Below are 18,917 nucleotides of genomic sequence, written 5' to 3'. Positions count from 1 at the left end.
AAGTGACAGGGATGTTATTGTGACAACCCCAAATGCTCTGAATACAATTCCAAATGCCCTAATTATTAAAAAGTTCCTTGGAGAAGTTTGCTATATCACACACACACCTGCTCAACAAATGATCTTTGTTTAAGTGGTGAATGCATATTTTAAAGAATAAATATTGCCCTTACAGTTGACAACATGTTAACAAAAACTCAGAATGAGACTAATTAAACATTCAGATGAACCAACACTCTATTTTAGGTATCTTTCATAAGGTATTTCATTAAACCCTCACACCAACCCTGGTTGTTATTTATCCTTATCCTTAAAGATGAGGAAACTGAGGCTCAGAGAGTTCTGTTTGCCCAAGGTCATACATCCAAGCTTGATTAGAGCCACGGCATTTGAAAGCCCAGGGTATTTGGAGTCAAATCTTTGGCATTTTCTCTTACCACTCAGCTTCTATAAGGGCAGCCTATTTGTAACAGCTTTGAAATAAGAGTGTGAACATGTAACACAATTAGCAATTTAAAGCACATTATTAATGCTGATAGGTGCTAATGACTATAACTGAAAGGGAAGATATTAGACCAGACAATTTTTTAGAATTTAAAACAAGGATCTAAATTAGAGTCTAATGAATGAATCTACTCCCTGACCTTCTTTGCTACAGGCAGTACCCCATGTTTAGTCTCTAACTGAGATGTACGTATTCTTTACTCTCTTATTGTAATCTTTACTCTCTTAATGTTTGTCTTGGCAGATGGCCAACAGATCTAAGTTTCTTTTAATCAAGTTTTGGGTAATAGATGCCCAATACAAGGTCCAGTAAATATGCCTTGTATTAGGTAGTACTGCTAGACCCAAAGCAACAGAAATCTAAGAGCTGGCAATAGTTGCTCAACTCTTCCCTAGTTGCTCAAGTCTTTTCTATCACCTGGGCATCTTTAATAATACATGTTATATAAATCAAGTATCACGGTATCATTTAAAATGTTGTGTATATTTCTTTTCAGTGACAGTTCATTATTCATTTCATGCATGTCTAAAACACCTACATTTATTAGTAACTTATTTCACTATGTGCCCAATGTCCAATTACAATTCTTCATATTTCAGCTGATCTAGAGTTTAGGAAGTGATAGTGTGGATGATTCATGTGCTTACTTTAACAAGTACACACACTCAGTTTCTATCTGTGCTCATAGGAAGAACTATATTCCTGCAGGATTTTTAAAAAAAAGAAAGAAAATTCAACCCATTTGAAAGAGCCAGTATTGTTGATTTCAAGTTTTTCTTTTCAGCTCTGAGGATGTTTACCATCTATTTTTTTTCTGTATAACAAAGGAGGAAAAGGACCTGAAAGCCAAGTTCATAGATAACTTAGAACAATTGTGTAACTATAGGTACATGTGCATCTGATATAAAAGTATTTTATTCCTGTATTGTCATATAAACCATATCTACTGAAACAAAGTGAAACCATTCGTTTAACTCATATAAAACCATTATTCAACTGTAACCACCTGAGCATTCAGGTGATCTGAAACATAAAAGGATTTTCAGTTATGCTTAGCAAGAAAAACAGACATTTAAAAAAAATTCAATAATTGTTTGTAACAAATTGAGCTTGGTGTTAGCCTTTTATTAGAACATTTCCTGAGCAAAGTGCATTTTGAACTTCTACACGCTGGGACACTTTGTAGGGAGGTGGAAGAGAAGGTAGTATAATGTTTCTCCACTAAGACTCAAAAAAAGAAAAAAAGTCCAGTAACCTCTCTCAGTTTCATGATTGTTTTGACTCATCTTTTCTCAAACTATCTTGTCAAATATTTGTCAGACAATAGAATTCTTAAAAATATCCAGCTGCTCCCTATAGAAGCCAGAAATGGTCTAAATATTTTGATAACATTTCTCAGAGAGGTGCAAACATTTTGAAGGTGGAATTCTAGGGCTTTTGTTATATTTCCTTATATCCTAATAGCACGTGAACTGGTACCTGCTGATGTGCTATCAAAATTTTCCCATCTATTTTTAGATCTTCAGTTGTTTTAGAGGTGGATTTAATATGTAAAGCAGAAGCTTACACTGTGAAACATTTGCATGATTGTATTTTAGTTTTACCATTAGCTAAGTAGGGCAAAGTTGATCCCATCTCACAGGGAACTCTCTCCCACATTTCCTCTGTGGACTTGGAGGTTCAGATTTGCTTACCTGCTTCCTTGAAGATACTGTGCTGCTGAAATATCTACTAGAGGTCTTTGAATTCAAATTCTTGCTCTGATGGGTTGAGTCCTTTTTCCATGTCTTAGAGTTTTCTTTAGGATCTGAAGGAATGGGATTTAAGAAGAGGATCCTAGCTATGAATCCATAGAGGACAGTGGCCAGAATCATTGGAACAACATAAAAGACACCAAAGTCCATAAGGTAAATAGGTGAGTAGTAATTCCTGGAGATCTTGTAGCCACAGGACACCACAATAGCATCTTTATAGGTGCTAATATTGAGATCCAGCAAGAAGAACCACAGCATACAGTAAATGGATGTGAAAGCCCAGACAAAGATGATGATCTTTTTGGCTCTGGAAAATGTGCAGAGAAACTGGGCTTTGATGGGGTGACAGATTGCTATGTACCTCTCAATGGTAAATGCTGTGATTGAACAAGAGGATGCATTAATGCCCAAGTACTGGAGGTAAGTAATGCAGAGGCATCCAACGTAGCCATAAACCCAGGAACCATAGATACTGTCCGTTATGTTGGGGAGGCCTGCGGCCACCAGGACCATGAGATCAGCTACTGCTAGACTCACGAGGTAGCAGTTTGTGGGCGTCCTCATGTGCTTGGTTCTCATGACCACCAGGACTACCATGATGTTTCCCACGATGCCCAGACCACAAATAATGAGCACAAGTAAGATGGTGACCACTTGGTATTCTAGGGCCACCACGGCTCGAGGCTGAAGCTGTGTCTGGTTCAGTTCACTTACTGTCTCGTTTTCCATCTTTAGTGGCTTGCGGTTTCTCTGAAACACTTCTCAACACATCTTCTTTCCAGTGCCCTGCCTTTATCACAGAGGTTCTCTCCCCCTGTGAAGAGTTACAGTTCATATTCATTCACAGCATCACCAATTCTGATCAAGTCACAGTCACTTACAGGTAATTCTCCTTTCACCTCCCATTTTTCTTCAGTAATAGGGCTCATATGTACTCCCCAAAACTCCTTTTATTGCAACTATAGTGTAGGATGGAATAACTGTTTTGACTACCTTACAATAAGAGGGACCGCTTTTTTTCTTAATGGAGAAAAATGCTCAAGAAAAGAGACACAGAAAATGCTCCTTGTTTTTAAAGAGTGCTCGATGGAAAAAAAAAAGAAAGAAACAATATCTGCTACGTGAAAAATAAATACAAAGACATCTCTCAGATGCTTGGGAAAAGTACAATGGAGAAGAAAAAGATACGAGGGGGAGAAAAGCCAAGAGGCTCAAAGATCAAGCTTGACAGAAAATTAGCATCTGCCTCCTTTGCTCTCAGAGGGTGAGATCGCTTTGCTACAAAATAGCAAGCCTTTGAACCTACCTCTCCCCATGCCCTCTGCCCTGCAGACCCAACAGAGAACAATTTCTTCTCTTACCTTTTCCTCTGTAGCTTTGCCTGCTTTTCCAGGTAGATGAAGCAGTATTAAGCGCGAGTTTCCAACTCTGCAGAAAACCTCGTCTACTTTGTTTGACAGGGAGACTACTTAGCAGTGCTCTGTCTTCAGAACTGCGGTTCTTCTAAACCCTTGCAGCCTTTCCAACTGATGACAGACCACACAGCCGCAGCAGAAGCAGCAGCAGAGAGCCTGTCAAACCGTAGATCGTCCCCTAATGAGAACATGCTCGCTCTCTCTGTCTCCCCCCGCCCCCTTCCCACACACGCGCAAACACACACACTCACACTTGCAAATGCCAGTCAGTCCTCACTGATGCATAAGCTTCTCCCCTCGAAGGATTTACTTTTAAATGTGCTAATAATACAGTTCTAATCTGGAAGGCTGAAATCACCAGCAAGGGGTCCAGAGGCAGCTGGTCTTATAGTTGTTTATAGTCTAGGTTCTACAGAAACTCCAGTATCTGAGGCAGCCCTGAAATATATTTACACTCCCTGTTTGATAGGACTTGGAGATGGCAAATCCTTCTCAGTCCAGACATAGCCCTTGAAGCTTGAGATATGTGTCTGAGCTGAAATCAACTTCTTTCCCTACTATGGAAACCCTTAGACTATTTCTCCAGCGAACCAGTGAAATTGACTCCCTCATCTCATATTATATGAATGGAAAATGAGTTGAAATGGATTTTAAACCATTTCAGCTGCAATCTTCTGAGGCTTATAAAGATTATTTTTTAAAAACCTGTTTGAGCTAAGAACATCAATTTAAACCTACATATGATCTGTGAACTTTGTGTTTTTCAACTCTGGCTCTGTGTCACTTACTAGGATCTCTCTAACTGCTCTGGACGCCTCTCCCCTCTTCACCCCCCCCTCTGGACTGCCAACCAACATGTACCACCCAGCAATGTTTTGTGTCAATTTATTTCTAGGTGGAAATCTAAACCAGGGCCACTCTGGTAACACGCCTCTGAAACAAAACTTTATAAACAATCTTTCTTAGGAAAGTGTACTTCGGCTTGATTTTTATTTCTCTGAAGTAGCCCATGGGCAAATCTTTATACTTTTTAATGGAATCTCAGAAAATATGTCTTTCTTCTCCAGGCACCAACTGAATACACAAAATGTTAATGTTTGTCCACTTTTATTTCAGACTGGCAACGAATAACAGCCCTTAACTTAATGCGCTATATAGTGAACAGGTTGATTCTCTACTCTAAGAAGTTTAGATGTTCTTTTTTCTAGAAGATGTCAATGGAAGAATAGATTCGGTGTAGACAGGAGCATGAAGGAATCAGAGTCATGTTCAAGGCTAGGTACAATGGGATGAAGGCAAAGCTTGCATATTGAGTGAATTCCACCCTCTAAACCATCGAGGGCTCCTTGAGTATCTACTTCTCCTTCTAAATTAACCAGAGTCACAAATTAATGACCCATGACTCAGATTCAGGTTTCAGAAATATATTGTTTGGCCTGCACAATGTAGGCTCAAAGGTAGACTATCGTCTGTCTACCTTTCAATACGGAGAGATTGTATAGTAAATCTGGATTTCTGCCTCTCATAAACATGGAAGGATCTGGCAACCAAGAGTCCATATTCCTGCTAGAAATAATCATCTGAAGCTGAGTAGTGGTTGTGAGTAGCAGTCTGTGGGAGGACAGGATGTGTCCTCTCCTCTTTTCCTCCCTCTTTTCTGTCACACAGGCCAGCTTCACTCAGTAATCCTGCACACCTGGCCTCCGTAGCCTTTCAAGTCTTGACTCTTGTATCACATGCAGTTCCTGAGAGAGACAGTGGAGGGGGTACCAGCCAAATGCAAACTCTTTTACCCTGAATAGGATTTCTGCCCACCTTCTAGTTTGTTCCCACAACTGGTTTAGCAGACTGGGTGCCAGCTTTACTTCTCTCCCTGCCCTAGAGGACAGAGATTACTCTGAACACCTTGTTTCTGGTCGAATCCTCCACATTTTGGAATGAAAAGTGCTTTCAAAGGTGAAAGCGTTGCTTTCCTACCCCATGCCAACCCTACCACCTCCAATCTGAAAGGCCTCTTCAAAGGTCACACTTCATAAATCACATCTTCCCCTCTCATTGTCCCCAGGATTTTAGTCAGCTTTCAGGCCTTTTTTTTTTTTTTTTTTTTTGCGGTATGCGGGCCTCTCACTGCTGTGGCCTCTCCCGCCGCGGAGCACAGGCTCCGGACGCGCAGGCTCAGCGGCCATGGCTCATGGGCCCAGCCGCTCCGCGGCATGTGGGATCCTCCCGGACCGGGGCACGAACCCGTGTCTCCTGCATCGGCAGGCGGATTCTCAACCACTGCGCCACCAGGGAAGCCCGCTTTCAGGCCTTTTGAAGAGACCTTATTCTAAGTCTTGGGTAGTAAACGTGACGGGAGAGAACATCTACAATGCTACCTGCCCTGGCAATTCCACCTCCCTCCAAATCTTAGCACATTCTTCAGCATTTCTCTGTAAGGACACTATTCTGAGTCTTCAGTTTGTGTCCCTATTCATTCTTTTGGCACTTGTTAAGCTCTTCCTATGTACCAGGCATCTAGTATATAACATTTTGTTTTTACCTTCAAATAGGTCATGGTCTACTGGGAGAAGCAGACTTATGAACAGTTAGAAATATGCACAGATACGTTGAGAGGGCTTAGGTTGTGAAGGGGAGAGCATTTGTGGGTGGTAGGTGCAACAGACTGAGGGACCAGTGAGGGCTTCCGAGGCAAGGTAACATCTGAGAACAGTCTTGAAGAAAAGTATAGCTTCTTTTTGAACGGTGTGATGAGTGAAGATATTCTGACTGGAGGAGATAGGATATATGAGGCCCAGCTGTGTAAAATGGCGAGGATTTGGGGGGTGGGGGGGTAATTTTCTGATTCTGCTTTGGCTGTGAGGAGTCTGAGCTGGTGACGAGACAAGCACTGATGACCACAGGCAGCTTTCAGAGTAAGGAGTGCTCCTTTCTGATCTGACTCAGACCACCCCTGGTTCCGCCTTCCCTCCCCTTCAGCTAGTTCTTTCCTCTCCGGAGAGTACCAACTTCTGCTTTCACTATCCCAGACTAGCCTGTCCCTTATGGTCCTGTCTGTTTTCAAGCGAATTTATGATCTTTGCAAAATTATATTTTCCAAGTAACTGTGATTTCGTAAGGTAGGTTTTTTATTTGTCAATCTCAATCAGATAATATCTAATAAATGCCCCCTAAGTGTAAAGAACTGCACAGAAATGGACCTAGAGTCTGTCATACAGAGTGAAGTAAGTCAGAAAGACAAACAAATACCGTATGCTAACACACATATATGGAATCTAAGAAAAAAAAAGTCATGAAGAACCTAGGGGCAATATGGGAATAAAGACACAGACCTACTAGAGCAGGGCCTTGAGGATATGGGGAGGGGGAAGGGTAAGCTGGGACGAAGTGAGAGAGTGGCATGGACATATACACACTACCAAACGTAAAATAGATAGCTAGTGGGAAGCAGCTGCATAGCACAGGGAGATCAGCTCCCTGCTTTGTGACCACCTAGAGGGGTGGGATAGGGAGGGTGGGAGGGAGGGAGATGCAAGAGGGAGGAGATATGGGGATATATGTATATGCATAACTGATTCACTATGTTGTAAAGCAGAAAGTAACACACCATTGTAAAGCAATTATACTCCAATAAAGATGTTAAAAACATGAAATAGTGTACAACTAGATTACACTTCACATTTTGGGTTGAGATTTTTTTCTCTCAATAATAACTTAAATTCTAACCAACTGTGATTTTTATATCTTTTGAGTAATTCTGACTAGAGAGAAATGCATCCTTTGAAAATAGTTCAGTGGCCTCTGTTTTGAGAAAAGGTCGGTAAGTCATGGTTCTAGCATGTACATGGTGCACGAACTTACCATTGCCCACTTTCAGTTTTGCTCTGTTTCCTCTGACCTTGGCTAGCATCAATAAGAATGAGCATCACACTTATAGGCTCCCTTGTAAGAATGCCCTTGGACTCCAAGCTGGGACTTTTTTTTTTTTGGCCTGGCCTCAGACTTGACTCTCAAGCTTGAGGAAAGATTGAGCACTTCTGCTTCTCACTCTTGGCATTCCCACCCAGACAGCTTGCTCTTGGTATCTGGCTTTCCCTTTCTTGGCTACCCCAGGAAATCATCTGCTTGGCCAAGTCTCTGTCCCTGGGACACAGTGGCTGACATGATTTTATTACACAAGAGGAATGCTACATAAGAGGAATTCAGGAAAGCCCTAGCCTGGTCTCTGAAGGTGATCTTAGCTGTCTAGGTAGTAGCTGGCTATCAGCTGGTTGTCATGAACCCTTTAGTAGAAAGATGATTATTTATGCTATCAGCATTTCTCAAACGTTAGCGTGCATCTGGATCTCCACGAGAGCTTGTTAAAACCTTGATAAAACCGCCCCCAAATTGCTTTTCAGTAGCCCTAGGGTGGGACCTGAGTATGTGCATTTCTCATAAACTCCAGGTGATGCTGATGCTGCTTGTCTGTGGACCACACTTCGAATAACCTTGAACTATATGGTCTAGCTCAGCGGTTCTGGTGTGGGAGCAATGATGAATCCGAATCACCTAGAGAAAGTTTCAAAAATTTACCTATCAGGGCTTCCCTGGCGGCGCAGTGGTTGAGAATCCGCCTGCCGATGCAGGGGACAGAGGTTCGTGCCCCGGTCCGGGAAGATCCCACATGCCGCGGAGCAGCTGGGCCCGTGGGCCATGGCTGCTGAGCCTGTGCGTCCGGAGCCTGTGCTCCACAACGGGAGAGGCCACAGCAGTGAGAGGCCCACGTACCACAAAAACAAAAAACACACACAAAAAAATTTACCTATCAGCTTAGCCCTCCTAAGTATTTTGGGTTTTGGTGTATGTCCTCAGATTGGACATACTAGGGCCTGAGAAAGAGAGTGGGGCTCTGGACAAAAGCAATTGACTTGTCCTCCTCCGTATCTATCACCCTTTTTCATCTCTACTATCGTACCTGGAGCTTGGCTTGGCAGGTGGGGCATTGCTGTGAAAGAGAATATCTATGCTCACTGTGGTCAAGTGGCACTGGGGTCAGAGATACTGTAGAGCATCCAGCTAGGTCAGTGGTTTCCAGGACCCAGACCATGGTGAGGAGAGGGCAAAATTTAAGGGGGTGCCAAAAACCTCAGTAATTAATACCATCAATATTTTAATGCAATATTTTAAAAATTAAAGTTTATGCAAAAAAATCTATGATGAATACAATATCAACTTTTAAAATAAAGACAGCATCAATTTTATGAATTTTCCCTTTCTGTCCCTTGTTGAATTTCAGAATCATCTGGGGAGTTTTAAAAAATATAGATAGTTAGGTCCCTTTCCCAGATATTCTTATTTAATTAGTCAGGAAGTGAAGCCTAACCTTTGTTATGTACAGTGATGATTAAGAACCACTGAGCTACACCAACAAATGTTGGTCTCTGGAGGTGGTATGTGGGCGTCCAGACTGCAGGAAGGCCAGGGAGGTGAAGTAAACTAGGTGCAGGTAACCCACCCAGATTTGGAAAAGGTGACAACAGAAAATGTTGGCCACAGAACACTAGCACAGACTCTGGTTCCTGGGAAAAATTATATAACTATACAGGTTTCTAGATTTAGAAGAGCAGAGTGAGGTATAGCCTATCGAGTTGAGCTTCTGACACAGAAACCACGGAAGACTGGGTCACTGGAACTGGGATAGAAGGTTTGGGTTCTGGAAGTAGTAAACAAAGTCAACTCAGGATTTGATGCTAATTCACCTAGATACTGAACTAAGTATCCTTCAAAATTTCCCTGTTCAGGTGTAAGCTTGATCACAGAGCTTTGAGTAAAAGAAAGCATTTGGCAAACATTATAGAAAAGATGTCAAAATTCATTTTCACTGAAATTTAAATATTAGCTAGAGAAAACTGTTGGCTGTTGATCAACAAAGAAAAATACTTTATGAAATGGGATTATGAAGTTGTGTTTGTGCTTATTGGAAAAGGTACAGAACCTAAAAGGTAAATAAGTTGTACAGTAATATTGTATATTTTGGGCACAAAGTGCCCTTCTTTTCTATTTCTCAACCATATATACTCTTGTTTCCATTCCCTAGTGTCCACATTTCTGGAGAAAATAAGATCTTAGATTTAAAAATGAAGTACAGTAGAAGTCAACCTAAAAATATTTTAAAATGAAAAAGTAGAAACACATATACATAGCTTCTTACCCTCTGCAGTCTCTAGCATTTGTTATCTGGTTGGGTGAAGCATGTTCAGGAAGTGTTAACACCAGTTACAAAAGTTTTCCCAAAGTGTCATGACCTACACAAAAGATTGAAGAATAAGAATTTTAATCAAAACTTCTGAGCTCGTAAATCAACTATACTTCAATTAAAAAATAATAATAAATAAATAAAAAGAAAAAACTGAGTTTCTGATTATTTTGATTTATTGCATGTTTTATGGAACACTAAAGTTATTTTTAAAAATTCATATAATATTAAAAAGTTACTGTAATTTAGTTATTATAAAATTGCATTTTGTAAGCTGAACATGGCTGACTCTGGCTGCTAGGAATTTCAAGTCCGAATTTGTATCCTTACATAAATGGTTGTGTAAGACTTTATCAATAAAATGCTTTTTTTGCTTACTAAGTCTATCAACTTTGTATTTGACCTTCAGTTTCTTCTCTGCTCTTATTTATTATGTCAGACACACAGATGCAGACACAAAACACTGCTTCCCAGATATGTATATATCATTTAAAAAATCAATTTTATCGAGGTACAATTTACATAAAATAAATTCACTTTAAATGTAGTTTTGTGAGTTATAGCAAATACATATAACTTTGTAGCCATGACCACAATTAAGATACAGAAAGCTTCCATCATCCTAAAATGTTTCCTGTGTTCCTTCCCATTCAATTCTGTATTCCTCGAACAATTCTATGTTCAGGTAAATGTTGCTCAGCTTTCTATCTCTAGACTATATTTATCTTTTGAAGAGTTTGATATAATTATATCATAATTATACAGTACGCACTCTTATGCACACATAAATCAGCATAATGTTTTTTATATTTACCCATTTTGTTTCATGAATCAGTAGTTTGTTCCCTTTTATTGCTGCACAACATTCCATCGTATGGCTATATGGATATATTATATTTTATCCAATCGCCTGTTGGTGGATATTTCACTTATTTTCAGGTTTTGGTTAATATGAGTGAAACTTCTACAAATATGCATGCAAATACAATGTCTGTAAAAACATTCTGCCATTTTTCTTGTCTAGGAATTACCAAATTCCAAGCGTGAAAACTGTTGGGACATAAATTTAATATATGCTTACATTTTTAAGAAATCACCAAAATGTTTTCCAAAATGATTGTACCATTTTCATACAAATTTACATAATGTTTTGTTTTCATAGAAACCTATATAATGGCTACATATAAAAAATTCAAAGCAGAAAGTAACTGTACACATTTAACTCTGCTTTATGCATTTGTGTGTCCCCCAGCATGAACAGAGAGAATACACAGAGTATACAGAAAAGGCAGTTCGTGTACAACATGAATTTGCTGTATAAATGAGTGAATTAATTTTCCCAAATGATTGCCTTAAACTTAATTCATAGAACAGATATGCTGAGTAAATGACATAATATATATCAAGCACTCAGTTACTTGGCACATAACAAAAGTTTAGTATACTTATTATTCTATAAACACAATGTGTTCATGGAAAATAAAACTGGTATTATTAAATTTGCTAAAAGACCACATACCACTTTTAAAATTTCTAAGTTATAAAATATGTCTTGCTGAATCCAACAGGGTTTTTTAGTGGTTTGGCTAAGATATATCTCTGTGGAGATCCTAGTGCCATGTCTCTCTTATTCTTCTAAAACCCAGTAAATTTGAATTATAACATTAAATGTTTTCATGCCTCCATAATTGTTTATTAATTAACAAAATACAAGCATTTGTTCATTCACCATAATTATGTTCATAATGAATGAGGGAATTTGTAGAATTGAAATTCTTACTGATGCCTTTGAAATTACGATTGTGATAGGAAACATTGGAAAAAATGGCTTGTTTTAGTTGTCCGGAATTGTTGGCTTACATAGTATGCTAAGACAGAAAGGAGAGCACAGAATACTGAAACTGTACATATTTAAAAAAAAAAAAGGGAAAGGAACACAGTAAGTAGTTAAGAATAAAATCCGGTCACTTAATTATTAGATTGTAGTGGCAGCTGACTGTTTGGTGTTACTGATGAAATCATCCAAGCACTGATGTGCAGAAGGGATGCATCACCCTGAGGAAATGTTTTTGGACCCCTGCACAGGTGGTCCAAACCCTTGGAGAAGGTGGGTGGGGCTTGTTGGGAGTGATGCTGATAGGAAACAGGGGTTTGTTTGAAGGAGATAAATAAGAACTGCCAAAATCAAAAGTATAGCATCTTAGAGAATCAAAGGCCACCTCATTACTGAAAATGATTTTTTTTTAAATAAAAAGAGGCATTAATGTGGAACAAATTTTCAGTTTGTGACATCGTCATAGTTAATTTCCTCTAAGGTGAGACACTTCTGAAGTATTTTGTTACAATGTTTCTTAAACTTTCAGTCTTCTGGGAAATACCTTTCGAAGAAGAATAACAAGAAAGAAGTGTGGTGAATGAATTAAGAGACAACATTACAGAGTGATTTCTCACCTTCAGTGCGGAGGTTCATTTGTCTGTCCGCCTGCTCACACATTCACACTTGTTCAATGCTGCCTTACTGAGTGCCAATTATGTCCTCTATAGATAGAAATGTGAATATGAAAAGCACAGAGGAGCTCCCAGCCTGGCAGGGGTGACTTATACAAACTGCCAATTATAATGCAGTGTGTTAGCTGCTATAATTGAGGTATGTACATATATTTAAAGCTGTAAGGTGTTAGGAGTGACTAATTCTATGTGAAATGGTATGGAGTAAATTCACAAGACCAAGGAGAAGGACTCCTTAGTCCAGGAGAGAAAAAAAGCAATAAAGAGTTGGACAAATAGCCCCTGACCAATCAGCTGGGGTGTAGGGAAGCTACCATGCATAGGAAATTCTCAGTGGACAGCAGTAGGTGCCATGTTCTCTCTGAGGATATCCCATGGTGAACGCTACTCTATCACATGTGCAGTGCCTGACTCTTCCACCCTTGCGCAAACATAGAGCCCAATGCAAAGGCGTATACAAAGCCCATGGTTCTTGACAGACTGACTGGTCTTTCACCCCGGTTCACTTACTGTCTGTGTGACTTTGGTGAGTCATTTAACTGTTCTGCACGTTAATATCTTCATTTGTAAAGTAAGGATAATAATAGTAGCTATCTCATAGGGTTGTGTGGGGGTTTTTTTTTTAGGATTAAATGAAGTAATACAAGTTAAAATTATTAGAACTATGCCCACACAAGAGTGTACTGAGTAAAAGTAAATGGCTATTATATTTAGAGGAGAAGAAAAAGACTGTTTTCTAAATCTGCTGATTTAAAAAAAAATAAATTTATTTATTTATTTTGGCTGCATTGGGTCTGTTGCTGTGCGCAGGCTTTCTCTAGTCGAGGTGAGCAGGGGCTACTCTTTGTTGCGGTGCGCAGGCTTCTCACTTTGGAGGCTTCTCTTGTTGCAGAGCATGGGCTCTAGGCACGCGGGCTTCAATAGTTGCGGCACGTGGGCTCAGTAGTTGTAGCTTGCGGGCTTAGTTGCTCCGCAGCATGTGGGATCTTCCCAGGCCAGGGCTCAAACCCGGGACCCCTGCATTGGCAGGTGGATTCTTAACCACCGCACCAGGGAAGCCCAAATCTGCTGATTTTTGAGGCATGGTCCTCTGAAGTTGTACCCAGCTAAATTCTTGTTGATTTCAAGAAGTGGCAGGGCTGTCTACAGAAGCTGGATGCTCATCTGTATTACAAAGAAATGACAAAGCAAAGACAGGATTCGAATCAATTTAATGATGAAAGGAGTGGATAGCATAGCTCCTTTTTTGCTGAACAAATTCTTTTTTGTTTTGTTCAAGAGGCAGTGATATTTTATTTTATTTTATTTTTTGCATCTCACTCTATTTTTAACATCTTTATTGGAGTGTAATTGCTTTACAATGGTGTGTTAGTTTCTGTTTTTATAACAAAGTGAATCAGCTACACATATACATATATCCCCATATATCCTCCCTCTTGGGTCTGTCTCCCACCCTCCCTATCTCACCCCTCTAGGTGGTCACAAAGCACTGAGCTGATCTCCCTGTGCTATGTGGCTGCTTCCCACTAGCTATCTATTTTACATTTGGTAGTGTATATATGTCCATGCCACTCTCTCACTTCGTCTCAGCTTACCCTTCACCCTCCCCGTGTCCTCAAGTCCATTCTCTACGTCTGCATCTTTATTCTTGTTCTGCCCCTAGGTTCTTCAGAACCATTTTTTTTTTAGATTCCATATATATGTGTTAGCATACAGTATCTGTTTTTCTCTTTTTTTTGTTGTTTTTTTGTTTGTTTGTTTGTTTTTTGTTTTTGTTTTTCTCTTTCTGACTTACTTCACTCTGTATGACAGACCCTAGGTCCATCCATCTCACTACAAATAACTCAATTTCATTTCTTTTTATGGCTGAGTAATATTCCATTGTATATATGTGCCACATCTTCCTTATCCATTCATCTGTCGATGGACACTTAGGTTGCTTCCATGTCCTGTTTATTGTAAATAGAGCTGCAATGAACATTGTGGTACATGACTCTTTCTGAATTATGGCTTTCTCAGGGTATATGCATAGTAGTGGCATTGCTGGGTCGTATGGTAGTTCTATTTGTAGTTTTTTAAGGAAGCTCCATACTGTTCTCCATAGTGGCTGCATCAACTTACATTCCCACCAACAGTGCAAGAGGATTCCCTTTCCTCCACACCTTCTCCAGCATTTATTGTTTGTAGATATTTTGATGATGGCCATTCTGGCTGGTGTGAGGTGATACGTCACTATGGTTTTGATTTGCATTCCTCTAATGATTAGTAATGTTGAGCATTCTTTCATGTGTTTTTTGGCAATCTATATATTTTCTTTGGAGAAATGTCTATTTAGGTCTTCTGCCCATTTTGGGATTGGGTTGTTTGTTTTTTTGATATTGAGCTGCATGAACTGCTTGTAAATTTCGGAGATTAATCCTTTGTCAGTTGCTTCATTTGCAAATATTTTCTCCTATTCTGAGGGTGTCTTTTCGTCTTGTTTATGGTTTCCTTTGCTGTGCAAAAGCTTTGAAGTTTCATTAGGTCCCATTTGTTTATTTTTGTTTTTATTTCCATTTCTCTAGGAGGTAGGTCAAAAAGGATCTTGCTATGATTTATGTCATAGAGTGTTCTACCTATGTTTTCCTCTATGAGTTTTATAGTCCCTGGCCTTACATTTAGGTCTTTAATCCATTTTGAGTTTATTTTTGTGTAAGGTGATAGGGAGTGTTCTAATTTCATTATTTAACATGTAGCTGTCCAGTTTTCCCGGCACCACTTACTGAAGAGGCTGTCTTTTTTCCATTGTATATTCTTGCCTCCTTTATCAAAAATAAGGTGACCGTATGTGTGTGGGTTTACCTCTGGGCTTTCTATCCTGCTGAACAAATTCTTTTTTTTTTTTTTAAATTGTATTTTATTTAATTATCTTATTTTTGGCTGTGTTGGGTCTTCGTTTCTGTGCGAGGGCTTTCTCTAGTTGCGGTGAGCGGGTGTCACTCTTCATCGCGGTGCGCGGGCCTCTCACTGTCACGGCCTCTCTTGTTGCGGAGCACAGGCTCCGGACGCGCAGGCTCAGTAACTGTGGCTCACGGGCCTAGTTGCTCTGCGGCATGTGGGATCCTCCCAGACCAGGGCTCGAACCCGTGTCCCCTGCATTGGCAGGCAGATTCTCAACCACTGTGCCACCAGGGAAGCCCCAAGTTCTTGAAGTAAGTCAAGGAGATTAGGATGCCCATTCTTATGACTCCATCTGACTGAGGCTTTATAGTCCCTGTGCCTGTTCTAAAGGGATTCTCCCAAATGACTGATGTTTACCAAGCTCTATCAAATGAGTATTTAAAAACAGAATGAAATTGCTAAGCATTGTTATCCTTAAACTGCAAGTTGAGATGCAATATTGGGTCATGAAATCAATTTAAAATTTCAGGACAAATTTTTTTTTAGATTGCAAATAATATGGGTATTATTTCATAAACTTCGAGTTTCACTTAATTTATATAAGCAATAATATGATGGCTGATGCTGTTACAGTGCCTGACACTGTTCTAAGAACTTTAATTTATAGTAACTCAGTTAATTCTCATAACAATCCTAGGAGATAAAGCTCATTTCCAACTCCATTTTACAGTTGAGAAAACCAAGGGGTTAAACCACTTCACAAGGACAGAGAGTTGATATTTTCCACAGCTAGGGTGTAGACCTGGAAGTCTGGCTCTAGATGGTATGAGGTACATGGTGATAATATATAATATACATCTTACCTTGGGTATGGGTCAAATGGGTTTGAAAGCCACTCTGATGCAGAGAAGATAGGCAGCCCCCACCATACCAGCAGCCCTGGGCAAATGCACTAGCTCTGTAGAATTTCCAACCTCTTGGCAATCACAGCCAGTGTTAACATTCAGGTTACTTCTGAGTCTTAGCCAAATGATTTAATCAATTTAAGAATGAAAGAGAGGGGCTTCCCTGGTGGCACAGTGGTTGAGAGTCCGCCTGCCGATGCAGGGGACACGGGTTTGTGCCCCGGTCCGGGAGGATCCCACATGCCTTGGGGCGGCTGGGCCCGTGAGCCATGGCCGCTGAGCCTGCGCGTCTGGAGCCTGTGCTCCACAACGGGAGAGGCCACAACAGTGAGAGGCCCTCGTACTGCAAAAAAAAGAATGAAAGAGGAAGGTAAATGTATGCAAAAGAGTAAGATGTCAAAGTCGTCAAGGGCATGCTTTTAGGGAGAGAAAATGGTGAACTTCTAAGATGTGCAGATTACAAAAAATTCAGTTAATATCACGCACAAAACGTTATTTCAGAAAATAAATGTTAACTGTGCACCTTCTTATTCTAAGGATTGTGGGGAGCAAAGATAAGTAGAACAGCGTCCAATGTCCTCAAATAGTTTATAGTCCAATGGGCGAGACAAGCAAACACAAAATCTGAGTTATACTATGACCTTGTAAGTTCAACAACAGAAATGAGAAGAAATGCAGTGAGCTTCTCAGTTGTACATCAGAGTGGCCACAAACTTGGCCTGGAGGATGAAAAAAGCTCATGGAGAAGCCAATCCTGGACATGAATCTTGAGAGTAGAAGGAGGAGGGAGGATTTCAGGCTGAGGGAAGAATGTGTGTCATAAACTGAAAGGGTGGGAAGGTGGAGCATGTTTCTAGAACACTCTAGGTTGTCCCAACTTACTCACTACCATGTTCCCTAGTAATGAGACTGTCTTTGGGAATAAACATTCTATTTTTTTTCTACAACATCCTAATATTTGAAGACGCACTGAACCTTGCCAAAATAGCTGCATTCTCCTAGGCTCTATTGTGCGTGCGTAACTGAATACTAATGCAGCTGGAAAAAGAAAATTTCTACAACATTATGCCTGTCCCTAATAAATTCTAGCTGAATCTGCTTTCCTAAGTGTACTTCAGGGATTGAAACTTGATTGACTGATTTATTGCCTTCTGTGGGAGCTGCTGCAGGAAGCAATTTTCCTTGCTTGTCTCAGTTAGATTAGGGAAAGTGTTCGCCACCTCTCCAGGGCAGAACAAGTCATGGGAATACCTTCTCCTCATTCTAGACACATGCTTTTAACAACGTTTCAACAAGTAACATTAGCTTTTTGCAAACCAGGTTCAGTTTAATGTGAAGTGATCCAATGTCATATGAAAAAATAATTGGCTTCATGCTTGGAAGAGCAGGGAGGCAAGGTGTATGTGTAATGGAAAGGAAAGCCTTGAGTGTCCCATAAAAGACCTGAGTGTCCCATAATGAGTCTGGACAATTTATTTCAATTCTCTGAGCCTCGGTTTCCTCATCTATAAAATGAAGATGTTGGAATAATTGACATGTTCTGGTTTTAAATGTTTGATTTTGAGGTTATTTCAGACTCTTGTTGAGAATCAAAAGAAATGATGTTTAAGGTTCAGGTAGCCCAGAGTCATACTATATTCTCTCCTATACCGACATCTTGAGGGAACCAAAATGGAAAAAGTGGGTTTCCTCTCTAAGCTGGACAAAGCTGTCCTTTGGACCTAGGCTGGAAGTGGGACCCTCTGATTGTGCCCCTGATATTTTATCACATCTGTAAAACTGCATTTGCTGGCAGCCTACAAGGTTACTATATTTGGGTCTCCCGTGTTGGTTTACCTCAGCGTGGAAAATACCTCAGCGTGGAAAATGCCCAAGTTTTGTGCATCATACACGTAAGGCGACTAGCTTGAAGAGACTGCAGAGGCTAAAAGCTGCATAAGGGAACAGAGCAGAACAACACACGTGATGTCAAAGAATCAAGCTCTTGGGGACCTTGAAACCCACTGTACATGTGCAGATAAATTCCCTCGAGAGGGCTTCCCTGGTGGCGCAGTGGTTGAGAGTCCGCCTGCCGATGCAGGGGACGCGGGTTCGTGCCCCGGTCCGGGAAGATCCCACGTGCCGCTGGGCCCGTGAGCCATGGCCGCTGAGCCTGCGCGTCCGGAGCCTGTGCTCCGCGACGGGAGAGGCCACAGCAGTGAGAGGCCCGCGTACTGCAACAACAACAACCACAACAAAAAATCCCCTTGAGAGTACAGGGTAGTATCTCCTCTTTGGAGACAATTATTATATTTACTTTCTTGCTTTCTGTTCTTGTGGAATGCACGTTAACACAAGAGAAAGCCAGAGCTCTACTGGTCTAATGATGTATATTTTATGGTTCTTTTGTTGAAAGTTCACCTCTTTTATTGGTTATCTACTTGACTGTGGTGAAGGAAATGCCAAATCCTGCTCCTGTCCTGTTGCTATAGTGATTCCCGAGAGATAAAAGTCAGGCATGAAATATTCAGCTCCAAGTTTTATCAAACTAATGTTTAAATGGATTTTAATTTATTTATTAAAATATTTGAAATTCGGTGATCATGGAAGCTTTACTTTCCAATTACCTCTGCCTTTTCCTCCTTGATTGCTGTTTCATGCAAACAGGTGATTTCAGTGAGTGACTCACTTGTATTTTCTTATTCTCAGGTGAGAATCGCTGGACCACAGTGA

At 40.4% G+C, this 18,917-nt stretch overlaps 1 protein-coding gene across 1 annotated transcript in view; it reads right to left on the bottom strand.

Annotated features, from left to right (window-relative positions):
- The window catches only part of TRHR (thyrotropin releasing hormone receptor), a 45,026-nt gene extending 41,957 nt beyond the window's left edge, over positions 1 to 3,069 (bottom strand). Inside the window, exon 1 of the mRNA XM_059043503.2 lies at positions 2,200 to 3,069. Within this exon, the coding sequence (XP_058899486.1) occupies positions 2,200 to 2,988 (789 nt within the window). The 5' untranslated portion in view covers positions 2,989 to 3,069. The remainder of the gene's footprint in view (positions 1 to 2,199) is intronic.
- Positions 3,070 to 18,917: the final 15,848 nt, after the last annotated feature.

This window comes from Kogia breviceps, chromosome 17, assembly GCF_026419965.1.
Source record: "Kogia breviceps isolate mKogBre1 chromosome 17, mKogBre1 haplotype 1, whole genome shotgun sequence".
NCBI lineage: Eukaryota > Metazoa > Chordata > Mammalia > Artiodactyla > Physeteridae > Kogia > Kogia breviceps.
This window is presented reverse-complemented; position numbering and strand designations above follow the sequence as displayed.